The sequence below is a fragment of the Cataglyphis hispanica genome, chromosome 1 (genome assembly GCF_021464435.1).
Source record: "Cataglyphis hispanica isolate Lineage 1 chromosome 1, ULB_Chis1_1.0, whole genome shotgun sequence".
NCBI lineage: Eukaryota > Metazoa > Arthropoda > Insecta > Hymenoptera > Formicidae > Cataglyphis > Cataglyphis hispanica.
The window spans coordinates 6,657,889-6,685,324 of record NC_065954.1 but is presented as its reverse complement, the minus strand read 5'-3'; the positions used below and the strand labels follow the sequence as shown (position 1 = coordinate 6,685,324).

At 31.8% G+C, this 27,436-nt stretch overlaps 1 protein-coding gene across 8 annotated transcripts in view; it reads right to left on the bottom strand.

Annotated features, from left to right (window-relative positions):
• Positions 1-27,436, bottom strand: part of LOC126849248 (neurobeachin) — a 289,515-nt gene that overhangs the window by 68,614 nt on the left and 193,465 nt on the right. For 5 of the 8 annotated variants that reach the window (XM_050590923.1, XM_050590940.1, XM_050590957.1 and 2 more), the window contains exons 3-27: positions 13,714-13,840; positions 13,378-13,478; positions 13,138-13,233; positions 12,350-12,471; positions 11,853-11,979; positions 11,628-11,747; positions 11,396-11,542; positions 11,180-11,287; positions 10,365-10,505; positions 10,031-10,176; positions 9,730-9,943; positions 7,582-7,834; positions 7,326-7,468; positions 6,971-7,161; positions 6,779-6,887; positions 6,609-6,690; positions 6,206-6,522; positions 5,917-6,138; positions 4,089-5,745; positions 3,829-3,994; positions 3,601-3,754; positions 3,345-3,524; positions 2,238-2,378; positions 1,952-2,059; positions 1,693-1,864 (exon numbers count right to left, since the gene is read on the bottom strand). In XM_050590923.1, the coding sequence (XP_050446880.1) occupies positions 1,693-1,864; positions 1,952-2,059; positions 2,238-2,378; positions 3,345-3,524; positions 3,601-3,754; positions 3,829-3,994; positions 4,089-5,745; positions 5,917-6,138; positions 6,206-6,522; positions 6,609-6,690; positions 6,779-6,887; positions 6,971-7,161; positions 7,326-7,468; positions 7,582-7,834; positions 9,730-9,943; positions 10,031-10,176; positions 10,365-10,505; positions 11,180-11,287; positions 11,396-11,542; positions 11,628-11,747; positions 11,853-11,979; positions 12,350-12,471; positions 13,138-13,233; positions 13,378-13,478; positions 13,714-13,840 (5,344 nt within the window). The remainder of the gene's footprint in view (positions 1-1,692; positions 1,865-1,951; positions 2,060-2,237; positions 2,379-3,344; positions 3,525-3,600; positions 3,755-3,828; positions 3,995-4,088; positions 5,746-5,916; positions 6,139-6,205; positions 6,523-6,608; positions 6,691-6,778; positions 6,888-6,970; positions 7,162-7,325; positions 7,469-7,581; positions 7,835-9,729; positions 9,944-10,030; positions 10,177-10,364; positions 10,506-11,179; positions 11,288-11,395; positions 11,543-11,627; positions 11,748-11,852; positions 11,980-12,349; positions 12,472-13,137; positions 13,234-13,377; positions 13,479-13,713; positions 13,841-27,436) is intronic. The other 3 variants (XM_050590949.1, XM_050590970.1, XM_050590932.1) reach the window with 2 other exon arrangements.

Genomic DNA, 27,436 nt, shown 5'->3' with positions numbered 1-27,436 from the left:
TAAAGAACTGTTACAAAAATTTCTTATTTTATTGTGTTCACTTAAAAATTAAGCAAAAAAGCACTTTTAAAAAAATTTTAAATGTTTGATTAAATCATAGAGTGAAATTCAGTATATAAATTTTGATTATATTAAATATGTATCATCTTGTAAGTTGCAAATAATAGTAAATTAATAATATTTTTAATTTGCTCCATAACGTAGATTTTAACGAGAAAGAACTGATATATAATATAGTAACAATAAGAATATCAATATTTATAATATATTATCAATATAATTTTTAATAAGTACGGAGTATAACATTCTAAAAGAACTTATTTCTTTCTCTCTCATATATACAATATGACACAATTTGTTGGTTTTTTAAACATTTAAATATTAATCGTATAACAGTCATATATAGAGACATCTATTTTTTTTTTAATTTCCCACATAAAGAAAGTTCCACATCCACGAGAATACAACCACAATAATATAACAATAGTATATTTATAACGTAAAAGAAAGTGCAAACACATTCGGCAAACATCAAAACTCTCACTGTCAGATACATATAAGATATTTATTTCATACAGTGCAATATAACACATGCGTTCTACTTGGTGTCATGTGCTGTTGTTTTAGTTGCAGCTACATCGTTTTGGTGCACAGTGTTCAACATAATAGCTACATATTTGTACATATAAGCTATTTATACCATTCATCATATTTCATTCATTTTATAATATTTTTGTAACATAAAATTCCTTAGTCAGCTGTAAATTTACTAAAAAATGACATAGTAATTTCTTGATAGTGATGTTAATTGAAATTTCAAAGAAAATAATTCTAGTTTTATTTAATTCTAAGTATATATGTTTTTACGAAATACATTTCTCTTTTATATTTCGTATAGCTGCAGATTCGACATGCTATTATATCGAAAACATTAACGTTCACTTATTGAATTAAATTCATGTTATTACAATCTCTAAAAAAAAAGAGAATATATATCTGACACGTAAGAGTTTTGAGTAAACGAAAAATTCCTTAAAAATATTCAATATTTTTAGGGAAACAATACTCTGTCTCTTCTTTTTGAATAAATGTTCGACGTACAAATTATAGCATATAAAGGAAAATTATTATAAAGATTATTATGTTTAATCTTTTATAATTTCTTAATTAAATAATAAATATTTATCTAATGTAAACATAATTAAAAATATCAAGTAATTATTAAATTTAAAATATTTTAAATTATAGTATAAAAGCATATATATACTATCAACATAAAATTATTACTGTAATACTCTTGTCTCTTTCTCTCTCTCTCTGTTTCTCTCTTTCTTTCACACACTCACACATTCACTCACTTCCTCTCTTTCTGTTTTTCTTTTTGTTTCTCTCTCTTAATTAATACATCTCTTTATTAATTATTTTGTTCAATAATTTATAAGTTCTTTGCAGAGTGCATATACTCTCAGTAATAAACCTTGTAATATGCTTTGTAGAAATTATGGCTAAAACACTAATTTCGCATATATGATATCTTGTAACAATAATTTATAAATTATAATATAATATTTAACTTTTCTTGTTACGCATGTCAGGTTTTATTAAAAATAAAATTAATTTTAATAAATATTTAGCGTAATAATATTTATATTGATTGTTTTTCACATTAGTGTCAATAAAATACGATCTCACCTGAAGGACTACCTGGCCTGAGACCGGCACCATTTGTCTGTATCGTTTGTATTGGACTCGGTGGACGCTGGGATATTGGTGGTTCCAATATATCACGATATTTCGAAACCATTAATACAGAGATGAAGTAAACTATAGCTAGAGACAGAAACTGTGCCTGCTTGGTTTCTTCCTGAAAATTGATATAAAGGATTTAATTTTCTCTTTTCTTATCTATCATTTTTTATTCAGATGTTGCAATAAAATTTTGTATACTCACAACATCTCTGTATATTACAGCTCTCAAACGATTTACATCCATATCTTGCAACAATTTCTCGGGATCCTTGACCGGGCTTAATTGATGTGAAAGATTATCCACGATGTTCTATAAAAATGAAAAGCATTTAAGTATAATATTTAAAAAGTTGAAGAATAACGCTACACAAATAAAACAATTTTTTTTTTAGCAAATAGAAATTAGTATTTTAAGCAATGAATATATAATGTGTTTATTATTAATAATATTATAAGCATTAAAATAAGTTCGATTAGATGAAACGTACCTTAGGCGATGTTTGAGCCCCGCGTATGAGCGATTGTATGTGCTGTGATTTATTACTAGAACCAATTTGGCGACCTAACATGCTGTACGATCTGCCACGTTCTTTACACTCTAAGCAGTTTCTAACGGCACATGTACAGACCTATAGAAGCAGTTTATTAGGTACAAATATAATAAGACATGTTGTGTGGATGAACATATTAAATCTTTAACTGGAATATATTTTGAAGCTAAGAACACAGATTAAAATTATCTCCTACATGATATTTTGAGAACTATAACTATAACTTAAACGAATTATTATATTATTACATTTAATATCGCGGATTTATTCATCAACCTTTCGTTTAAATATATCAGATTACAAATGAATAAAATATTAATTTTATTTAAATTATAACTCCCTCTCTATAAATAATATATAATTATAATATTATAATTATATATATAATATATAATTATTTTTATCAAATTTTATATTAGAAGTTAATTTAATTTAAAATTTTTTCACTTGCATGTGATATGGAATATAGAAACTTTTCATATGATATATTTTGTATTTTTGAAGTGTATCAGATGTGCTGTATAGTTTTAAATTTCGTGCATGCCACCTATTCTCACTAAAATAAAAATAAATAAAGATATAAACACAATACTATATTGCAATTGCATCTTTTTATTCGTGTATTATGCATTAAATCATTTATTCTAGTGTTTTTTGTATGTCTCGTATTTTTCAAAAATGCGGCACACATAATACAACATCGCGTAAAGCAAAACTAAAAAAAAATTCTTATATCGATTCTATCTATTCTTATATCTATTTCTTTAAGTTTGTAGTTTTCTAAATTTTTAATAAATTTCTCTTTCTAAATTTAATCTTCTGCATGTTATACAAATTCTATAATTCCATCAATGCAAAAATTAAATATAAATATGCACTAAATATTAGTATATCTTCCTAAATATCCACACAAATAATTTATAAAAATTGTTGTTTAATAAACTGCATGATAAAAAAATCAAAACTGTTTATCTATTCTAAACATTCGTATTATCATCTTGTTCTGAATTCATAAAAAGATACTTTATATATAGTAATACAAACCAGTCGTAAGCATTGTCGCAGTATGCCACCACTTGACATATTTTTCTCAGCCTCCAGTTCTCCAAAGTTTAATGAGCTAGCAAATATAAGTACATCAGCCATGTTGACTAATCTTTGCAAAAAAGAAACTGCCACCTCGATTGGCATCCCCTGAGTTGGCTCGATTACATCCAATTCGCTCTAAAAATATACAGATATTGATTAAAAACAAATTGTAAAAATTTCTTAATTGCGGATGCAATAATAATTTACGTACATTCGGCGAGGTAGCCGACGCTAATAAGGGCAACAAACCACCGCAGGCTATTATGAGATTGTCGGCTAATTGCGATATTAGATGGACAGTATTCACCACGAAAATGGCATTTTCGCTGCTGTTCACGAAATCCAATACAGATTTCGTCGAATGACTACAATGCAGAGATTAATATAAAATTCCGACAAAATTAAACATAACATTAGTAGGCAATATTGTATTTCCTACCTTCTCCACACTTGAATATCCGTTTCTAAAGAGAATAGAACGTCCGACAATAGCCGTTGATGTATGTAAGACCATTTAAATTCCGGTATTCTGAATGGAGGTCTCGTCGGACCTGGACTGAACATTGGTCGCGTGGAAGGATTTCCTTGCTTCGATCTTTTGGCTTCTACAATGCAGAAAAATACGACAAAATAAAAAACAGATGCATTTATTATAATAATAAATTGTAATAAATAATCAGTTTCAATTTTATAACACACCAAAATGATTTGGATCCACCTGCGTGGACGTTGAGGCACTCCTTGGTCGTTTCTGAGGCGACGATGTCTTTCGTAAGGGCATAGGCAAGGAGGGTGGCTCGTGACCATTATCGTCCGCGACCATTTCCGAGGATACAATCGGCAGGCTGGATCTGCGATGGGCGTCTACATGATCTGGAGGTAAATCATTCAATAACGCATTGTCTCTGGCAACCACATTAGAACTAACGATTTGAGGCACACCGTCGGATAAACTTTTAGTTGCATCACAGACCGTAGATATTGTTGGGATTTGCTGCTTAGGATTTGGCACTTGCGTCACATTATCTACAGAACTTTGAACATCGCTATTACTACAAACACTATCTGTTACTTCTACCTCGCCGGTCGTCGCCGGAACGTCTGACTTATTATCACTTATGCTAGTAGAAATAGTGGACGGCTCCCTTGAATGTTTCTCATTTACCTTCGCGTCTTCGCTATCATTAATAACAGCACTTTTGTCCTCCGTTAAAGAATCCACGGCGTGTTCATCACTATTTAACGCACTATTCACTACTACTGCTTCCACCTTCTCATTTTCTAGCTCTACCGCATTCTCCGCGCAAGCCTCGCCGCTTTCTATTACGCTAGTTGAGCAATTAGGATTTTTTACGATTTCCCCTTCGTCGCTCTCAACAGTCTCAGCGGTAATGTCCCTGTCTTCGGAAATATCCTTCTTCTCGACGGTATCATCATCGATTTTCTCACCTTCAGATGTTCTGCTTCTCATCTCATTCGAGATTTCCTGATTCTCGGTTGGCGTTAAGTATGCTTCTGATGTATCGCTATCAATTATTTCACGATCATTCTCTAGTTGAAGTTTTTCAATAACTTTAACTGTCAATGCTTCTCGTGTTTCGTCAGAAGGGACAATTGGCACAGTATTTTCCTCAGTGTCGACGTCAGTTTTTAAAGCAACAGAGTTTTCATCTGCGTTTTCGACTGCTGTCGTAGTTTTATCGGAATCTTCAGTGTTAGTCGGTGTATTACTGTCGTCGGTCGCAACATTATTTTCCTCGATAGGTTTATCCTTTGCTTCCTTATCCGTCACCGGGATATTTTCGATTTTATCCACTACTGTAGAAGCTGTATTTGAAACATTGGTAACTTCTGCAGTTTCCGTCGTGTCATTCGATTCAACAGCTGTCACTTCCATGTTTTCCTTCATCTGTTCAGTCGAAGAGGATTCGGTAAGAGCAACTGGTTGTTTTTCCAAAGTTGCATCTTCTTCTTTTTTTGATGTATCCTGGACGATCATCGAGTCGGGACTGGAACTCTCAATTTTGTGCACTTCACTGTAGAAGTCACTAGAACTCTCAATCGAAATCACCTCGCTGGTCTCCTGCGTGGTCGGCAGCGAGACAGCTTCGCTATTCGCTTCCTCGAGGATGGTCGGTGTCTCTGTATGAATCTCGCGCGCGGTGGTCGGTGTTTCTGGTTTGTCGCTTAATCGGGAATCCAATGACACTACCTCACACGATTGTAGAGTGTCCAAAGTCTCACTGCGCGATTTTACGATGGCTGGACTACCGTCGCTTTCAGTGTTGTCTATTGAATTGAGATCGCAACTACAAGATTCTTCCAATCGATCGTTTGCTTCGGATGCATCAAACTCCTGCATCGTAACAGATAAAAAAATTAATTAATATGTCAATGGTCTTTCTACATGAATCTTATAGCAAACAAAAAAACATTTAGATAATGCAACTATGCATAAGAAAAATTTTAAATAACAAAAAAAATGACTATCAAAATTTAATGAAAATTATACGTTTTTTGAAATTACCTTGTAATTTCTTTCCATGTGTTGTACCTCATGATTTTGTTGGTTTCCCCATACCGCTGGTCTGTTATAGCCGTTGTTTCCGGAATGTTGTTGATCCCATCCAGAAATCGTGCTAATCGGTCTTTGCTGTCTTAGCTCAGGATCTGTAATATTGTCGGATCTCTGTCGCTCGTAATGCTCGTACATTTGAGCGAACTGAAGTTTGAATTCCTCATAGGATACCTGCACAAAGCCGATATCGTAGAAAAACATTAAAATTTTTCGAGTTAACTATACCTCGCAAACTTACCTTGGAATGCACGATAGCCAGCGTATCAACCCATACACGCCAACCACCATATTCGTGCTTGATTGCGTGATGAAGAAGCATGCGAAATAAGGAATACACCATGTCGGATATTTTCTGCTCTTCTGTATTTTTGGGATGGATATAAGCCATAGCGATAAGCCATTCTTGCCATACAGACATTTGCAAAACCGTTCGTCGATTTTCTCGATTATTATTGCAGAGCAGTGTCATATCCGAGAGGAATAATTTTTTCACTTCTAACAACTGTTCCGTTTGCTTTGATTGTCGAACTAATGTCGCGACCACCTTCAGAATCACTAAATGAAGAAAGAAAAGTTTTTAACAAAGATTAATACAAAGACAATATTTTATTTGTTTACACAATTATAAATCAATTACTTACTCGGATTTTCTAAACGATAATGAGATTCAGGTTCAGGATGTCTAGCATACAATATTTGTTGACTGATGTGCTCGGTCATAATCTGAAATTGAAATTAAAATTTTTATATATGTATAAATGCTAAAAAAGTGTTTAATATAATTAAAAAAAAAGGTAAAATATATAAATACCTCATATAAAACATTATACGTCGGCAATGAGAGTGTTTCCTCGTTCAATAAGAGCCTTTCAGCCAATAACGTATACAGATTATGTGGACTCATAACATCGTATTTCCTTCTATGTACATTATAGAAATATTAAATTTCTTAAAAATATTTTATTCTAAAATACAAATAATCTATCTAAAAAAATTTGTTTACTTGTGTGTACTGCGACTAAGGAAAAATCCTAACAGTTTTAACGCTTGCAAACGTATCAGCTGGCTTTCAGCTGCTAAGAGTTTGAAAATGGTTCGTACACCTTGTTTCGCGTCGAATGCGGGCACCATCGATGATGGATGTTCCGACATCAAAGATATAAGCATTTGTAAGACGTCATGCAAATTCTCATCCTACAATTCGTCGGAGTTTGAAAAATATCTTTTTCATAATATTATTATGCAATCGTAAGCATAATAATTATTGTGAAATAATAATGCATAATAATGCATATTATTATGCATTATTATTTCACAATAATTATTATGCTTACGATTATATCAATTTTTAAAATTACCTCGTGCATTGTTGTCAGATAATTAAGGATGCTCTGTAATTCGTCGTCTTTTACTCCGTTACCGATCATTATCAATTGTTTCAAAAATAATAAGATATAAGAACGAATTGCAAGAATATCTTTTTGTTGCGGACGCGGTCCATCTATGAAAAATTTATTAATACAAATGTTATCGTATTCTCTGTATGCTAGGAATAAAATTAGCATCGCTATTATTAATCGATATTATTTAATTAAATATATAATAATAACATACCAAGTCCCTTTGGTGTTATTCCGCTTTTAGCTCGAGGATTAGCTACCCAGTAATAATACTTCAGTGTGTGTACCGTTTGTAAAACTGTCGACACACGTCTCACATTGGAATATATTTGCGTGTCGCTAAGAAATTCTGTGGCCAGGTACGAGTAAAGCCGTGTTTGTACTGGCGCTGGCGTATATATCCATAGAGCAGGATTAAAAAGAACGTGATCCAGTAGCTGCCATGTTAGGAATGAAAAATAAAATAACTACATCACCATGGATCTGCCTGTTCTTCGGACACATCAATCTAGCCGACTTTTGTATTATCCCTATATCTTACATTATTATCTTGATATTTTGATCTATGTAATTAGCGCGATTCAGTTGCCCGAGGTATTGATCCAAATGATAAATAAAATGTTACTTCATATATGTGCATGTATATTTTTGCACATTTTTTATCATGTTTGATTTTAAATGATTGTTTTTTAACTTTGACAATTTGTGCAAGTATATATATGAATATCATATCAAAAATGTATTGGTTCATTGTATAGATTTTATTTATAACTGTATGGAGAAATAATAGACACTGGAATTATTAAGCTTATGATTGAAAGCGATATGCAGATGGCATTTTTATTACAGAATAATTGTGACAAAAGGATAAAAAGAATGTAAGATGTAAAACATCACGAGTGTAGGTAGATATTCGTGCATATATATAATACTGACCAGAACAAATTTTGAGGATTAATATTAAAAAACATAAATTTAGGACTGTACATACATAGACTTGTATACATTTTGAAAGTTGAATAATATCAAATTCACGTAATTAATAACGTAATTATCTTGTATTGTAGAAAAAATACATCAAAGATATGCAAATTTTGTAATAAATTTATATAACTGCAAACAAATCAAATATGTATCAATGATATGGTTTGGTATTTACAAAATAAAATTAATTTTGACTGGAAAACACATACGACAATTAAAAATAATGTGTAACAGGATTTTGATAATAGTGCATATTTGAAGAAGAAAGAATGTGTATAATTAATTTTATTATAGCACAAGGGATAGACGAAAATTCTTAACGTTGCAACATAAGAATTATAAATTTTGAAGTAAAAGCGACTTATTATAAACAAAATAATTTGCGTAGCCACTTTTTCAAATCAGAAAGCTTAAAAGTCGGTTGATTGCATGCGATCCGAAGTTTGGTTAATAAATATAATAACGATCGAAGAAAGTGAGTGGGCATGCTCAACAGGCTTGTTGACAAATTCTTTACAAAATATCAAAAGTACAAAACAAAATGCATACACATATATTATTACGGATGTATAGGATGTCTGTAACATTTCAATAGGAGCAAGTGTGAAAGCGTGGAAGCTATTACATGACACATAGCACAGACAAAATAACATAAATTTATAGAATAAAATGCATTGATATTAATTTATATCTAATTATCAAATTGAGTATAATCCATGCTTTTGTTTAAATCAAATATACATATATAAGGCAAACAAAAATTATATAAAAATAAAAAATTATAGCTAACTATGCATGGATAAAGATTTGTTTTAGATTACGCAGAAACTAGATTGACAAATAATGTATTAGGGGGCATTTAATATTTTCTATGATGTTACTGCTCATCAACTCAAATAAAATAATTGCTAGAATACTTGTAAATAACACAATATTTTATAATCTTCACAATTAATATATTCTTTCTCTATCAATAATTTTTATCTGATTTTCTAATCTAAGTAAAAAATGTTTTTTATAATTTAATTTTTATATCCTAAATATATGTCATAATTTCACATTTTTCTTTAATCTTTCTAAATCTATATATAAATCTATATATAAACATTTTATATTATTCCCAGTTATAATAATGACAAGAATTGAAAGAAAAAAATTTATCAATTAAAATAATTAAATATGTCTTTATATTTTCTAATTGAGATAAGATTATTTTGATTATTTTCGAATTTTAAGAGAAAAGATAAGATGCCATAATCCTAACTATATCTGCACTATAGTTGTAACTATTATTATATCTATATTTATCGAAATATTTACATTAATACATTTAACAGGGTAATAGCAGATAATAATTTATTAATTAATATATCGGTACCTGTTTCAATAATAAATCGCTGTTTGCGCTGAGACAAGTCACTAAATGTTTCGTGAGTTCCAAGAAGGATGCAAGAACTTCCGTCGTAAGATGATCTCGACTCGCTTTCTGCAGCATGAAACTTATTACTAGAAATCCCCTGTTTTGTACCATGTGTTGTTGAACTGTTTGAGAGCTCTCTACCAAGTCGCAAATAAAGCCGAGTAGTTTCGAACTGAAAAATGACGTCGACATTTCTCGTTAATGCCTTCTGTTTAAACATGCATGACTTTCCAAAGTTACAACAATTAATATTACTTACCATAACGTGGGATCGCGCTTAACGTCATTCGGTGCTATGCAGTCATAAGGCATATCCAGTTGAGAGAATAATGGGAACAATACTTGAATACCTCCTATCGAGTTTAACGTGCTGTGGATCGAGTATGTTATAACTGCCTTGACATCCTGAAATAATAATCCAGCCAAAATAATAATCTCTTGTCTATTTTTATATATATTGTTCACACACATAAAATAAAGCAGTATCGATTAAATAAATAAGAGGCGCATGTAACTATATATGATGCAAACGCTAAACTTTCTTTATTCTCGAGATCGTAAGTAATAAATAATAAAACAGTAATAAATTATACCTGTAACATGAGGGCATGTGGTGTATGTACAAAATAGGAGACGTTGCCTTTCGGTGCACTTTGTAGACAAAGCTGCGAGTCTGTTGCTACTGGATTATACATGAACACAATTGCATTCGACAGTTTTCCATCATAGAGTACCTGAAATATCACGTAAAAAAATAAAAAATTAACAAAATTATAAATGTTTTTAAAAAAATTTTCAAGATATTAAATATTTTACAAAATAAACATCAATAAACTACATCAGTTCAATTCTTATCAGCACATATAAACACATCTTGAATTTCTCTAACTACATAAATGATGAAAGATACACAGAAGACACATACATATCCAGCTTTTAAAAATATAATAGTCAGTAATTCAACTGCTAATTATATTGCTACTTACTACCATTTAACGTATCCATAAAATCTCAGGTAATATTAGAAAATTTATAGGACACATTATATATAGTCAAAGGAATGCTTACAAATAACAAACAAAATAAAAATAGAAAAATTCGTTTTTGCAAAAAATGACATTCGCTAATTAGAAAAGATAAGCGTCTGGCAAAGAAAAGAAATATAATATGCACAAATATATACATTAATAAATTACCAGGCATAATACAATGTTTATAATTATAATACCATTTTTTCCAAGACAAATAAATATAAAACATAAAAAAATAAATTCAGTCGTAATAGTCAAGACAAGGAAGGAAATGTGGTCGTAATTGAGTAATTACCTCAAGTGAACTCGAACGCAGTAACAGAATAATTAACGAAGTACAAATCATATGTTAACAAAAATAAAATCAAAATGCTTACAATTTGCATACTTTGGTCCACCATGCTCGTAGAGAGATCCTGCTCACTCACCCTTTTATGATTGTCGGGTAGATTCAGGTAACACTCGTTGTCGAAACGAAACTGGCTCTGTGTACGGATCGAAAAAACGGGCGATAAATATTCGTCTATTGAAGACTTATATGTCTGGTACCCTAGATATATTCATAGTGAAAATGTATAAATATATCTAACTACCTTATATCCCGGTCCTAATCTATGCATCGCGCATATCTGATGCGTTGTCAGTGCTTCGCTGAATAAGTATATTGCACTCATTTGTCCGCAAAACACACGCTCCTCGTCCAGTTCGGGAGTTGCTCCGATGTAGCATTTATCGAAAGGCTGTAAAACAAGATTTTTCTTTTTTTTCAAATCGATAAAAAGAAAGTGTTGCTTGGGAAGACCGTAAATATTTGCAGGCACTCACGTCATTTGTCGAAACATGCCATGTCATTTCGGTACTCGACGCCAACTGACCATTGACCAGACATTTAATTTCACTCTTTGTCCACCTATTGTATATATACACTACCGCGATCATATACCACTGCGAGAAAAAGAAATTTAAAGAATAGAAAAATTATTTCTGCATATTAAACGTGCTAGATACAAATTCTCTTAGAAAGCATGTTTAATAATGTTATTAGTTCACCTTTCGTGGTTGAAATTCGTATTTGACACAATGTTGGAAGCCCTTGCCTTTTATTTTCATAGACGTCAGGACTAAGCAGTTGCCTACGAAATGTGCAGAGTATCCTACTCCCTTGCTTGTTTTAAAACTAAAAAATATAATAAAAGAGCATTATTATTGTCTATGTTCTATCTGCTTGATAAAGCTTGCACGTGTACTTTCTCTCATTTCTCTTGTATTTTCTCTTCGGATATAAAAAAATACAATTTATATAAAAAGATAGTAAAAATTATGTATTACATATAATACGGATGAACTATTGTTAAACGAATATATGAAAATTGAAATAAGATGTAAGGTAATTTTAAAAATGTCAGCATTTTCTTTGAAATTGTATGCAAACAAAATCACACTTAATGGATTCAGTTTGAATCTCTGCTTTCTTTGAAGTGGAGAAACATAGGTGATTCTTTCACCTAAAGAGAGTACGCAAGGGTGCTTAATATAAGAGCACTTACCAGTAGAGGTACGGTTTTTCTCGTTCGATATTAACAGAGTTGATGGGATCTAGACGGAACCATGTGGTGAAGGTAAATCCATTTTCGTGTGGCCACTTTGCAAGCGGCGGCAAGACAATCGCCTGCGGAAAACGTGAAACGATTCTCATCAGATTATACAATATATTTTTGGCAGAATATCGAAAGAGAGATTAAATAAATATCGGAGTTTTAACGGTTTCCAATTTTCGATGGTTATTTAATTATTTTTTAATTATACGCTATGCCGTTTCTGGTATCTACAATATATTTCATATAAACGTAATAAAAATAATATGTCAATATAAATACATTAAAAGTTACGTTATAAAAAATACGTTACAAAAAATATGTTTAACTTTAGTTTTAATTAATAATTCTATTCTTTAATTTCTAAATATTAATTACAAATATTATTATACATTCTTCTTCTATTATAACAAATTATAATCTGTAATAAATCAATTCTCTCTTACTTAAATCGAGAAACATTCGGAGATATTATACAACATTATACAACAAGCTTGTATTACTTGATGGCATATGCCGTAATGATGTACAGAAAAGTTCCTTGCCATGATTGATTTCGAAAATGTAAGCTGGTAGCGGAATCTTGCGGAGAAGGGTAAATTCTCTTATCGGAACTTTGATCGAGTTTAAAATCGAACGACGTCCTTTGGGATGTCGTAAAGTAAGAAGTATCTGTATCTTCTAAGGTAGAGAGAAAGAGAGAGAAAGAGAAAGACGAACAAAAAAAGAAATCAACTTACCGACCCCTTTCTACCGGGGAAACTGAAAAATACATCGGGTCCATTTCGCTGTGGCATTTGACGGAGGACGTTCAACAATTTCGCCGAATGCCGCGGCTACGAAATATATAAATATTGTTTTACATTACGCTAATCTTCGTATCTGATATATTGGTCGTGATATATTCAATATATTCTTATGATAATATTTATTTAAATTTTTATTATACAATTTGCAAAAAAAATCTTAGAAATCCTTACCCACTTTCCTTTAACGGCTTTCATAGCGCCGAACAAAAGTTTTAATTCTTTCACTGTTATACTGTAGCTTGCTAGCACTCCCAGCATATCGATTAATAAATCTGTCACAAAACACAAAAATATATAAAAAAAATATAATTTTTACGTTATTAAAGAATATATTTATTGTTGAATAAAAGCAGCAAAATTTTCTTTCTATAGTGATATGTAATTAGTATTGTAAATAGAATACAGAAATGCGTTAAATTAGCTTCGACATGCTTTGAGAAACTAAATTATTTTTGCTGCTTATCAGCGATAATTTGATGCCAAACTTAATATTGAATATATACTTACCGGCGACGACAGTTTCCGCACGAGATAATCGATGTAGAACATGTTCTATGAGACTTACATCCGTACACGCTTGTAAGTTTCTGACACTTTTTCTGAGGATCGCGATAAAGACGCTCCATATTTCGGCCTGCAACAAAAATATTACACGTATATAGTTATTTATTTACATTTATGACACTTGATCCTTGATAACATACACATAATATTATATCTATACAGTTTTTATTTTACGGTCCCCATATACATATTATAATTGTTCCAATAGTAAAAAAAATATAATATATAAAACTTTTTAGATTGTTGTACATTTTTATATTACTAAATGTATAATAATAATTATAAAAATAAGTTAAAAAATTTTTAAAGTTGTTAATGATCAGAGGTAATATATGTTTTATCCGCGAATAACCTAGGTAATTAATAATTTGACTCTAATAGATGAAATTTTATTGTGCATAATTGCATTATCATCGTAAATTGCCTGCTAATCATATAATGATCAGATATATAATAGCAGAATATTAATTAAAAGAATATTGCGTGCTTATTATTATTTATATATGAAAATGTACGTTTATTCAAAACATTAATCAATTATTAGCATTGACTTCTAATTTATATTTTATTAAAAATTGCATTACTCATAAAACTGATATAATATGTTACTTTTACGCGTTCGCGTGCACTTGCATAGGAGATTATTTTATTTATAAAAAATTAATTTAACAATATTTTTCAATTTATGCTATTCAAAAAATAAATAATATTTAAATGTAAAAAATTAATTTATAAGAAAAATAACTTCTCTTTTCGATATATGTAGTAATCATTAAAAAAGATTTGACAGTAACTTTCTTTTAATTATTTACGATAGTTTATAAAAATTAATTTTATAATAATTATAAAATTCTATTCTCTCAGATAAACATTTAATGTATTAAAATAAATTGTAATTTATTTCATTTAAATTTATATAAAAATATTTTGTGTTACTTTAATATCGTTTATTCGATCTGATTCAATTAATTGAATTGTATAAAGATAGATAGAAATCGAATTATGTCTTTGTTATAGAGAATGGTTTGTCAATTATGTCCAAGCAAAAACCACCTGAAGGGGTTCTCCAAGCCAAGTAAAGTGGTAGTGGTTGTACGCCCGAAGCGAATAAAGGATGGCTTAATAAAACCGCATACTCATCCCGTTAAGAAAAAGTTAATGCTCTAAAGAGGTTTTTTTGTAAGCAATTGCGAATAATTCACTTGGACATTCTAAATAAAACAAGACAAGATTCTTGCACGGAAAATGTTATTTAATACGGTCTAATAATCGATTCTCGTTTATATATATATAGGTATAGAATACTAAAGAATGATACTAGTCAACAAAGCAACAGATTATTAGTAAAGCTAACCAATAACTATTTCAATATATATATCAGACAATATATATATCCGGCATTTATATAGAGCGAATCCGCTTTCAATGTTTTTGCACAACAATTTATCTTCAAATTATTATACTTCTCCGGACAATCGCACACTATCAACGCCAAGCCTAGTTCGTGTACCCGCGTAATCCTCTGCTGATATGCAAGGTAGGCCACGAAGCGAGATAACTACGGGTGCGGGGTAACCGCCGAATAGCGGAGAAATCCCGAAAATGCCGCTGGAATTCCCCCAGACGGAATTTCGGCCCCGCGAGCCAGAGTTTTAGCGAGGAGAAGTTATGGGCATTCGGATAATTCCGGAGTAATGATCTCGCGGCTATACACCTTGTCGGCTTACTACATCGGAGTTGCGAATGAATCGCGCTGGAGCGCGGGCAAAAAAGCGACAGAAAGAAGGAGTAAGGGAGGGAGTGTGAGAGAGTCGTCCTGAGTAATGTCGTGGAAGCTTCCAACTGTCGCTCGACTGTGATAAATTGCTCTGAATCGCGAGAGCAGTGGTTAGTCAAGTTGATCTTCGAAGCTGGGTAGGTAGGTATATCTGCTCTTCGCACCTAAAGGATGCTGCTTATCTGTCCTCTTAGACGTTGCATTGCGAGACAATGCCGCGAACATTTTCTTACTATGTATAATATTTTAATGTCGGCTTTACTACGCTATTTTACGAGGACGCGTCCGAGGAAAGTGCATTTTCGCGTTGACAACTTGCAAATCGCGTACTATTTCAATATGTATCTTTACATTCGACAAAGTTTAAAATTGAGATCAATAGAAGTACATAATAATAACAATAACTTCTCGAGTGTCAAAATAATATAATGCTCGATGCAGTTAACGAGTCGGCATTGTTACAGCGAATCGATGAATATCTGACCGGTGAATCAACAACAACTGTCATCCGCCATACGTGACTATTATTGTTATTATTTCGTGATGCATGTATATGTATGTCAACTATTTCGTATGTAACGGATACGCGAGCATTATATTTGTAGGGACTTGTGCAATGCATTTACACTGACATATAAGCTAGCAATTTTGACGAATCACCGGCGCAGTGTTAAATAAATGCTTCTCGCTTGTCATTTTTTATGCAAGTGTTGAATGGTCAACTTTTGTCTCTCTCCTTCCCTCCCCCCCCTCTCTCTCTCTCTCTTGACTAAAGAATAAAATGATAAATGACTAACCGTGCGAACTGATACACTCGATTTGTCCGTCTATATGCTAGAAAAAGTCTGTCAGCGCTAAAATATGATAGATGTGAAAAAAAAAAAAAACATTTAATTCACATTGCGTGACGTTAACAGTAGATAACGACATATTTGAAAAACGATGAGTTATGTATGTATGTGTCTGTGCATTACTAGCAAAAAATAAATAAAATTTGAAATTTGTAAACTCTGTTAAATATACACAAATTGATTGCTAGAGATGGCTCAAAATTAAAAATAAATTTAATTTGTGTAGCATTTTGTAATCTATCTCACATTATTTATATATATGACTATCATGCTTTTTTATATTACACATTGTTTATGTACATTTGTTTAGTTACATTTGTTTATAACAGTTTAATAACATATTTACATATTGTTTTTGAAAAAGTGCCAGTCTGAATAAATGGCAATAACGGTAAATAATATTTTAATTTGAGCAGCACGTCATCTCGATAGCAAACGTCATGTAATAAATTCAATGTTGAAATTGTTTCCGTATTTGCTGAGTGAAATATAAATATGTTTTGATGTAGGGAATGCCAAAAATTTAATCACTTAACCAGTTCTATTTTTTACAACAGTAAAAAACAGATAGTTGTTATGATATTGAGAATTCATCAACTATATTCGTAACTGCAATGTGACTATTATGATTTTTCAAATTATATACTTTAATATAATTTTTAATATAATTCTTATAAATTAATTCTTTAAAATATTGCAAAGTTAGAAATAATATAAGTTAACATAACTACTTCTGGAAATAGAGAAGTTAAAATACATGTTGTTTTAGTACTAATCACTTGCTTGATTTAAATCCATTGAACTTTCTCATTTAACTTTGCGCATGTATGAAAATCCATTAAACCAATGCAAGATAGAACATTTCAGATTTTATCATATAAAATATTATCATATATTAAATACAGAGTATATTGAATAGAAAATAATGTAATTAAGCATAATTAAATTTAAGGTTCAATTATTATAAAATTTTTATTATTATAAAATTATTTATAATAATAAATTAAAATTTCATGTTCAAATCTTATCGAATAATTATTTATTACTTTGAAAATATTTTAATGCTAAAATAGCATTATTATATGTTTGCAATTCTATAAAGAACTGAGAAATAAATTTTTGAAAAACATGAATAGAACCAAATTTTTGGAAAACAAAGTTATTTTGTTATATAATTCATCCTTTGTAAAAAAAAACATTAATGGATGTAAGCTATATCTTTTACGATTCGAAAGGATTTTAATGGCTGACTATGCGCACGACTGAACTACTGACGCACAAAATCGACGCGTATATAGCACGAATAGTATGTTTAATTTATCACAAGCTAGATTGCATCGACAAAGAGATAATATATCTTTTCATAAAATAGAAATTTTTTAGAATTATTTAATTTCTAAAATAAATACTTAAAATTTTTTACGTTGAGTATAATTTATAATTAATCAAATTTTTATACATATATTATATTATGAGTTATGAGTAATATATTAAATGAACGTATAATCGTAAATATATAGTATGAAGGCAGTTGAAAGCTTTTGTATAAATATAATAATTCGACTATAATTTGCCCGGTTTTATCAGTACCGAATATCATTTAAGAGAAAATGTAAAAGCGTATTATACGTGGTTTCCCATGAGTCTCTACTTCCGTGAATGTTTCAGGCATGATTCTCGGAGCGGATACTAGGGGATAAGATAATCCTGCATAATATCGCTCGCAAATCTTTAAAATCCAAGTACCTGGAGCAGCCGTGAATAATTCGGTGCACGCGCCAGCTTCGTTAATTTGCAACATCGAGAATCTAATAATCTCTATACAGGAAAAGCTTGTCAACGTTAGATCGTGTAGATGGAGGAAAAATACGTAAAAAATGCAAAATCAAGGTAACAATTTTATCATTTATGCATCTACGTTATAACGATTTAATTAATATTTATATAACATTTGATTATACTCAAATAAAACCTAACGTAATATCTGAAAAAAGTATGAATGTTTATTGCAAAGCTAAATTGGCTGATGACAATTCTTATTGGCAACTAAAAACTGTCTCACTTTTATCCGGCTTTTGCGAATCATTTAGGTTGTATCAATTTCTCATGAGATATGGCGCATTTCATTGGTATTTTATTTTCATTTCTCCTTTGCTATCGACCCCTCAACGATACTAATTCTTCCTAAGCTGTCACAAACGAGTCTCATGAGCCGCTAAAATTAGACCGTCCTAATGGGGAGTTTCGCAGAATCGCATTTTCTGTGGGATCGTTCAATTTCACCATGGCCATCCATTACGCTACATTAAAACGTACTCGCCGGTTTGGTACGTACCGTTCAACAATTGTGCCGCACTAAAAGCCACCGTCAGAGCTTTTAAAGGCGACTACAATGTTGAAAAGAAGGGGAGAAAAAGGCGAGAGCCTGTGCTTTCTCACTTCGCCGAGTGTAAAAAATATCCTTCTGTGAATTTTTTTTCATAAGCATGTATATAAATTTCGACCTCGAACTATATGTAGTTCAATTTCAAGCTCCAGATAAACAAACAGTAAAGCTGAAGTGACTTCTACGTAAGTGACAAGTTTTGTATTTATTAAAGAAAAAAGAGCAGCTCTGAATTCATTAAAAAATTAGTGGATAAAAGAAAGTCCAAGAATCTTTGATAGTTCCTTTAAACATTTTTTGTCTTTGCCTTTTGATTGATACTAAAAAGAAAGGCATGAAAGTATTCACAATGAACTTAAAAATAACATAATCGAAGCAGGGCTGCATGTTAAAGAGCAAGACCGAATTTAAAGCATTTGTGCCAGAACTAATTAATTCGTTATAGAATCAATAGAGCTTTTCGTCCAAGATTCGTTCCATTTGCATAGCATTTTGTGCCGTTCCGAGACTTAATCCGATTTCTCTTCTTCATTTCATTCTTCTTCAGTTTCCCGAACGTCGTTTCAGAGTTAAATTGCAGATTACATAAAGATAAACGATGACGCCGACTGGATCAATGGTTGCATCACTATGTCTTTCATCTTTCAGATTGTCCGTAAATTATCGCTTGCAGATGATCGCATTGTTATTGCTGTATTTTCATTTATTTAGATCCTCTTTCCTTAGATAAAAAATTCTTAAATGCATAATGAGATTCAAGAAAAATAGCGCTTATTCCACAATTTCCATCTCAGTTTCTATGAAATTTCCATTGCCTTTTGGCATTTTGTTATATTATTTCTTTACTAATTCATGATATTTCCTTTCCACGAACTTTCTGAACATTCACAGACATAATATAATGAAATTCTTTATTCATTTTAGCGTAATATCTACTTAGATGAAAGAAACTGAATAAGAAAAAACAAATAATAAACTTGTTGTGAAATGACTAATTATTGTTTACTGTTAATTAAAATAATCGTAACTGAGTATAGCATACAGCATTCAACTTTACATTCTCATGTTAAACTTTAATACACTAAGAACTAGTAAAGATAAATGGATGTAATCCTCGGAGTCGAAAGAAAGACTATATGTCAAAGGCGACTGTCCGAGAGCGCAAGACTATTTACGCGCAGAACGGAAGTTCCATTCGATGAAGACACGTAAAGTGTTTATACCACGGAAAGACCTCTCTTCAATCGCTTCTTTGAATTTCAAGTCTTTCAAAGGTTCAGCTTTCGGTTAGCGGCCAACTCAATTGAATTTGAATCCGTTTAGCATGAGATTTCAATCGGTATTAGGTTAACCGTGCACTTATTTGATTCTATTGTACCAAAGGATCGAGGGTACATGTATGATAAAAGAAAAAAGACAACCAAAAGTATTCGTTGACATCGCCATTTACGTATATGAGATTTACAATATAAATTGATAAATATGTCGATTGATGAAAGAAATAACTTAATTTATTAATATATTAATTAATATATTAATATATTAATAAATTAATATATTAATAATATAAATAATATTAATAATATAATTTATTAATTTATTAATTATAGTAGATACCATTGTCTTAACATACATTGTTTCATCATTGTATGTGTTTATCATTTCGATTAAAATTAAATTTGTATATCTGATCCCTGTTTTGAGATTTTTAATTCTAATTATCGTTATAATTATCGTACATCATTTAAATTGCTTTACAGTTTTGCGTTAAAACATACGTCATAATAATGCGACGAAAAAGTACAAATTTTTATTTCGCAAGTTAGTGGAGTAAAAACATTAGGTCAGCGAATCTATCACGCAGGAGGAGAGCAGCGGCTGAAATAAGAAGAAGAGTAGAGTCAGTTCATTTGCAGAAACGGACACAAACCATCTCCGATGTTATCTCCGAGTTCATTCTACACTGGCATGCTTTAACCAACTTTCTGACTTTAATCGACTTCACCGAGACTCTATACTTTCCATTTATTGCTATTCCCTCCTGATGTGTCAGAAAAAGCTTAAATAAATACAAAGCATACGTTTTCATTCGACTTTACGTAACATATGCTTCATCATGGCGATTTAATGCTCGTTATCTCAAATTTTACGATTAGTTAAGAGACGGATATTTCGAATCAATTGTTCCATCTCACTTTTTTGGTTGATTTCTGCGCGAGCTCAAGATTCGAGACATTGATATTCTGCTCGCATTGTTACATGTTTCTCGACAATAGTGCGGCTTTAGTCTGCATTGACCCCGTAATGTTCCTTAACACATAGTGTTGGTTCTACATTGAGATCCGCGAAGCGTTAAACGTACAGATTTAGGAGGAAAGACGAAGCATTTGCGAAATACAGTTATATCTCGGACTATAATCTGCTACAATAAACACAATTATTTTAAAAGATTTAAAAAAAATTTCTTTTAGCTTCTAAAATAATTGTTTTACAAAACATTCAAACAACAATATAAGTACGCGTTGTGTACATATTTTTTTCTACTTTGCAGAATTATAACTATAAATTTTTCACGAAATATTAAATATGCGTTAATCACAATTAATAAATATATTCTGGGAAGTAATGTATTTTTATTTAGTATATATATATATATATATATATATATATATATATATATATATATATATAAAAGTTTTAATAAAGTATTGTAAAATACAATAACATTTCAATAAGGATTTCTATTAAGGCTTTATCTATTTTGTTGGATCTCCCACAAATGTGATGTTATTATATACTAACATTATATATATATTAAATATAATTATCTGTTTCTGTTCCGCCGTAGTTTGCGTGCACGTCTATGAGAAGTGAAGATTAGCAATAAGCTGAAACAATATTTTCTCTATATAAAGTACCCAGGAGCTTGGGGAGAAATATAGCGCTGCTTGTGGTAAAAATGATAGCTAAAAAGAAAAATGTGTGTAGCTAATATTGTGCCAAACACGGGGGAAACTTGTACGGCGTCAACGAGAATAGAGCGCTAATATTATTCTTTGGATGCGTAACGGATTGTTCTTTATATTTTAAGATATTAATTTCTCAATTAAAATGTCAATTATTTATTATTTTTATTTTCATAACAAACTACTGTACTACGTCTCATACATAATACGACTATCATCTCTTTTTCAATTGGTTAAATTTTATTAAAGCTCATTACTCTTTTAATTAAAATGAAAGAATTACTTTTAAACCGGCAATCAAGTTAAGTAGATTTATTCGTAAATTGATAATCTTTTTGCTTTTGAAAAATAAAATACATTATAATGAAAGCATCGTAAGTAAGAACAAACAAACAAACGTCGGAGGAAAAACCAGGAATTTGGTTATTTGGAATCGCAAAGAAATACAGCGTTACCTAAATATATGCAAATGGCGAAGCGCACTCAGGGAGAATGTCGGGGAGTATTGGTAGAGCGGAAAATCAGCGGCTGTTTCATAGTAGTCTCTAGTTGCAAACATTGACATAGCACCCCACAAGACACGCTCTGCCTTTTGCTCTGCTGTCGAATGTTTTGACGACGTTTACATTTCACTTTTGAGTTCCCACGCTACTGCACAATTCTGTATTTGTTATTTGATAATTTATTCATTACCGTTTGCAATTTTTCTTGTGTAAAAGTTATAGTAAATGTTTAAATAAAACGTAATTAATAGAACGTTAACGATCAGCAAACCATTCTCTGAACATCCTGAAACTGTCTCTCATAAATCTCATAAATTTCAGAAATTTGTTCTTTTTCTCCTTTCATTATTCCAGTCTATTTAAAAAATTATATTTCCTGTGGGATTACTCCAGAATATATAGAAAGTTTTATTTTGACAATTTTTAACTTTGTTTTTATTATTGCTTTTTATCACTGGATTTTATGCGCGCAGTAACCACGAGTGTACGACCACCAAAAATGTTGTGCACGAAAAGACCGCGTTTCCGCCGGAAAACGAAATCCTTTTCGCTCGCCCGGTTTCAATAAACCGTCTCGTCTTTCTTTTTTCTTCAAAATAAATGATACCACTTCCGACGAAAGCCGCGATCGCCAGTTGAGGTTTACCCGAGAAGATATGTATGGTGTGACTCGCCATTTCTCGCTCCGAACGCACCTACCTAGCTATAAAACGTTCGTTTTGTAAACGGCAACAATGAAATACCAGACCGAATACTACTACGTATCATAACTTAAAGATAGCAGGAGAGAGAGGAGAGGAGCAGGAATTGCGGTATTTCTCGGAACAACCGTGAATTGGCTTGAACATACCGCGCATTCCTACACTCCTGACGATTGTCACGCAAACACGTATACGTTCCAATTTCATTTTTCTTAACATTATTTACCTGACATCTTTAAAAGTAGCGTAACATCTTTGTTATTGTACGCGATAAGAGACCAAGGGAAAAGGCTGAGCGAGGATAATGACAGTCGAGAGGAAAGAAAAGGATTTTCCGAGACGTGCGAGCGAGTCGTCTAGCAGCTTTACGTTCGCTTCTGCAACGTGCATCTTTTCCTGAGATATTTTCCGGCGAGCACGACGTTTCTTTGAAGTTGCTAATGTTACCTGCGCTCTTATTTAATCGCCAGCACGTCGCGTCGTTTTATGATGCGACTTGTAAATTCTTCGTAGCTGCGCACTTCATATACTTTGAACTTTATTGAATAAAAAAGATAACGTCCTAATATTTTTTAAATATGTATGTTATATAAAGTAATCAATAAAGAAATAAATTAAATATAAGCACGTCAAAATATAAATTTCCACAACGAGTCGACAAGAAGATTTTGATAGATTGATATTCAGAAAATGAAAAGAGATTTCTTTTTTATCAAATTAATTAGAAAGATATTTTGAATATAAATTCATTAATTAATGTAATCTTTAAATAATTGTTTTACCAACAAAACACTGTGATGTATTATCCAAAAACATTTAATAATGATGCATTATTACTGCTTAACTTGCGCAAAGAAAATTCTATCGGGTATGCTGAGAAAATGTTTTTATGTCAGTTATCAGAGAGAATGTTCTAATTATGTCAGCTTTACGAACGACGGGTTCATTACGGTGATATCCGCTTTCTCAATGTATAGTTCCGCGTAATGCTATTACATAACCGCCACTCTCATCACGGCATTCGCGTTATCGTTTTTCATTTCCCATCCTTCCCGACACAATCATTGTGCCACCCCCGTCCTATCGCTCCTGTCAGAAGACAGAGGCGCGAATAAATAACGTCGCGAAGACGTCTATTCGATTCACGTTGATCCGTCTTCAAATTCCCATTGACGTTTCCGTCAAGACGGAGAAAAATGACGTCACATTATCGTAAGCGTCGCGGTCGCCATTTCAATTAGCAATCTATCTCAGATTTTCCGACTACGTCATCGGGTCCGTGAATTCGCGATATAGAGAATTTGCCTAATTCCAGCCAATCCAGCAAGTATATCGTTGTCGTCATAGTCGTCGCCAAGCTAGATAAATATGATGCAGACCCATCGTCAGCAAAATGCAATTTAAATCCCGGACTGCTTTTCGTTCGGTCGTTTCTCGTTTCTTCCCGCGAGTCGACCGCGACCCCGCATTTTCCGCGACTCTCACCCTCTGCTGGTTTTCCAATCTCCGTAAATTGAGATTCCGCGTTACCCCCAACGCATTACGTTACCACGGATGAGATGAGCAGAGATCGTGCTGCGCGAATTTGCAAATATCCCGACGTTGCCGCCCGATCCTCCTCCCACTCCGCGCACGCCGATTGGATTATTACCAGGATCACTTTGCTGACGTATATTTACATATCCTATCCCGCAATACAAGAGCAAATGGAAGCTTTGTAAGAGCGAAACATAAAGTCTTTAATAAAGACTGTATAGGCGAATCGTTCCGCATATGTAGGGAAGGGGAGAGTTTCTTTGCAGGAAATATTAATATCTTGAATAATGAGGCTTGGAAGACAGAAATAATTTTTAAACCAGTGTAATTCTCTAAAAAGTGTAGAAAATAGCTCTCATTCGAATTAAATATTTTACACATTAAAATGGAAGAAATGATGTCAAAATTTTTTATATATTAAATTTTTTTCTTGTAACTTTTCGATTGTTTTGCGGGTAAAGTCTTACCACATATGTGCATGTTATATTTTATAAAGTCACGCAAGAATTTTGTAAATGTCCAGCAGGTAGAAGCAAACAGAGGCTAAAAATACAAACACTGTCTTGTCAAATAGTAATGAGATAACTCGGAAGAAAATAAAGCAGTTTGCGAATATGTCTGTGTAAAGGTTGGCGTATGTTGAGATAAAAGCGCGGTAGTGAATAAAGAACGATGACGGAAGAGCGAGGAAATACGTGCCGCGAAATAATGGAGCTACTTTCGACGGTGATTCAAATCGGTCAATCCCAGACGACCCAGTTGACACATGCAACGAGATTACACACCGCGTTTTTGCGAGCCGAATTGTCGATTTTTCGCGAAACTGGATTCTCCCTTTTGTTGGGCGCGATTCTGCCCTTTTCACCGTTTTTCTCGTTATAAAAAAAATCTTTGGCCAAGTCAGGACAAAAATTCTGTCATAGCAGGATGAACGGGAATTCTTATTAGTAGGATTAAAAATGTATGTGGATACCCGTAAGTGATTAGCAAAAAAAATGAAGAATTTATTCGCCAAAATACAATGTCACGCTGCTAATCGAAGCTGTCATTTATCTAATAGTTTAGTTCTGTGACTAGTGAACCATAATCATCAGTCAATGTCTATGAAGACAGATCGATATTTTCTCTCGTACAAAAATCTCTCTAAATTGTTTTTGCAATAATAGATATTTAAAGATATTCGTAAATTTAGTGTTTTTATGCATATATTACATAATGCATATTTATCATAAAGCGTATATGTAAATACGCTGTGTATATATTTATTTATTTATATATATGTAATAAAATATATCACAGGTAATGGTTGCAAAAAATCGAAAAGAGAAAGTAAATTCTATTATAAAATAAATTTTAAATTAATTAAGTAAATTCTATTAATTAAGTAAATATCATGCAAAATAGCACAAGAGCCTCTTCTCCAGCATCATTTCCATTTAAGTTGATACATTTCATCTACCTTTTTTGGATACACATATATGATCAATACATGAATTTGTAGATACGAATAACATTATGATTTGTTATAATTAAAACCGTCAGAAAAGTGTCGTTGGTCGCACGACATCAAATGAAATTACACGTGGAACGGTTAATTATGGGCCAAACAATAATTGGCAACAAAATATTGTGTCAATCGATAACTGTGTGTGCATAACGCGTTACATAATTCGCAGTCGTGTATATTATGCGATCAACATCGCAAATTCAATCAAATCGCAAGGAAATAATTTTGTAGATAATTTTGTATATGCCTTGTAGAATATAACTTAATTTAAAACTTGTAAATACCATAAAAATTTGGTAATGACTGCACTAAAAAATTCGCAGAAATAAAAATTTTAATTCTAGAAGATAGTTCTTTACGTTAACTCAAAATTAATTATTAATTTTATATTTTAAAAGACTAAGAGTTTGCGCAATGTAATATTCATAAATCTAGAAATGTTTTAGGTTTAGTAATTTTTAACGCAGCTGATCCGTCCAATTCCTCCTTAATCAATATAAAACACGCAAATTGTGGGGTATACTTTTCATGTTACTTTCCAATAATTTCTTTATGAAATGTTAGTTTCCCGAACAGATTATCCTTTTTCGACAAAGCTATCAATCATCTGAGATCCTTCCTCTGTCAGCTTTTCTCTTCTCTGAGAAACCTCAAAAGTCTCTTCTATTTCCATAAACCAATGAAATAATGAAAGCTCAGGAATTATCTCCCTTTAGCTTAGTTTGCAAATGAGAAAGAGAAATCAGCATTTTATGTTTTTTAACACAAAAAATTAATTTTAATATGTACTAAAGATATAAAAGTTTATTCAAGCAAATTTTTATCCATTTATGCGTGTGTAAATTTTTCTTCCGCAATATTATATATGATACTTCATGTTAAATCTTATATTAAATGATGCATATAATTACGCTAGAACATTATGACTTATATGAATAAAACTTCACATATCGACTCTTAAATTATAAACAATACCACACATAAGTAATAACTATCCATATATGTAGGTTCATTCATTCTTTAAGCGATACAAAATTTTTCTTGTAAAAAAAAACAGTGTGAATAATTGGCTGATGCAAATTTGCGCATTGCGGAAAAGCGACTATCTCCGTAGCTTTATACACGATACAAATGCAATGGTGCAATTATATTGAAAAAGTAACGATAACAATGAACCAGAGTGCTGACCGTCGCGTTTCTCATCGTAAGCAAGAAGAAGAAATCTTTTGCAATCTTGACATTTGTAAAAGTGCTTGAAAAAGGGCGTTAAATTTTATGACAAAGTACGCGATGAAGAATCGAGAGCAGAGCTGCGACATGTTTGAAGATAAAAGCGAGGGTATAAGAGTGTTAAAACGACCTAAAAGTCGTTTCATATTGGAAACGTCCGTTCAAGTGGTTTCATAAGCGAAATGGCCGTCTAAAATTTATCCTCTTCC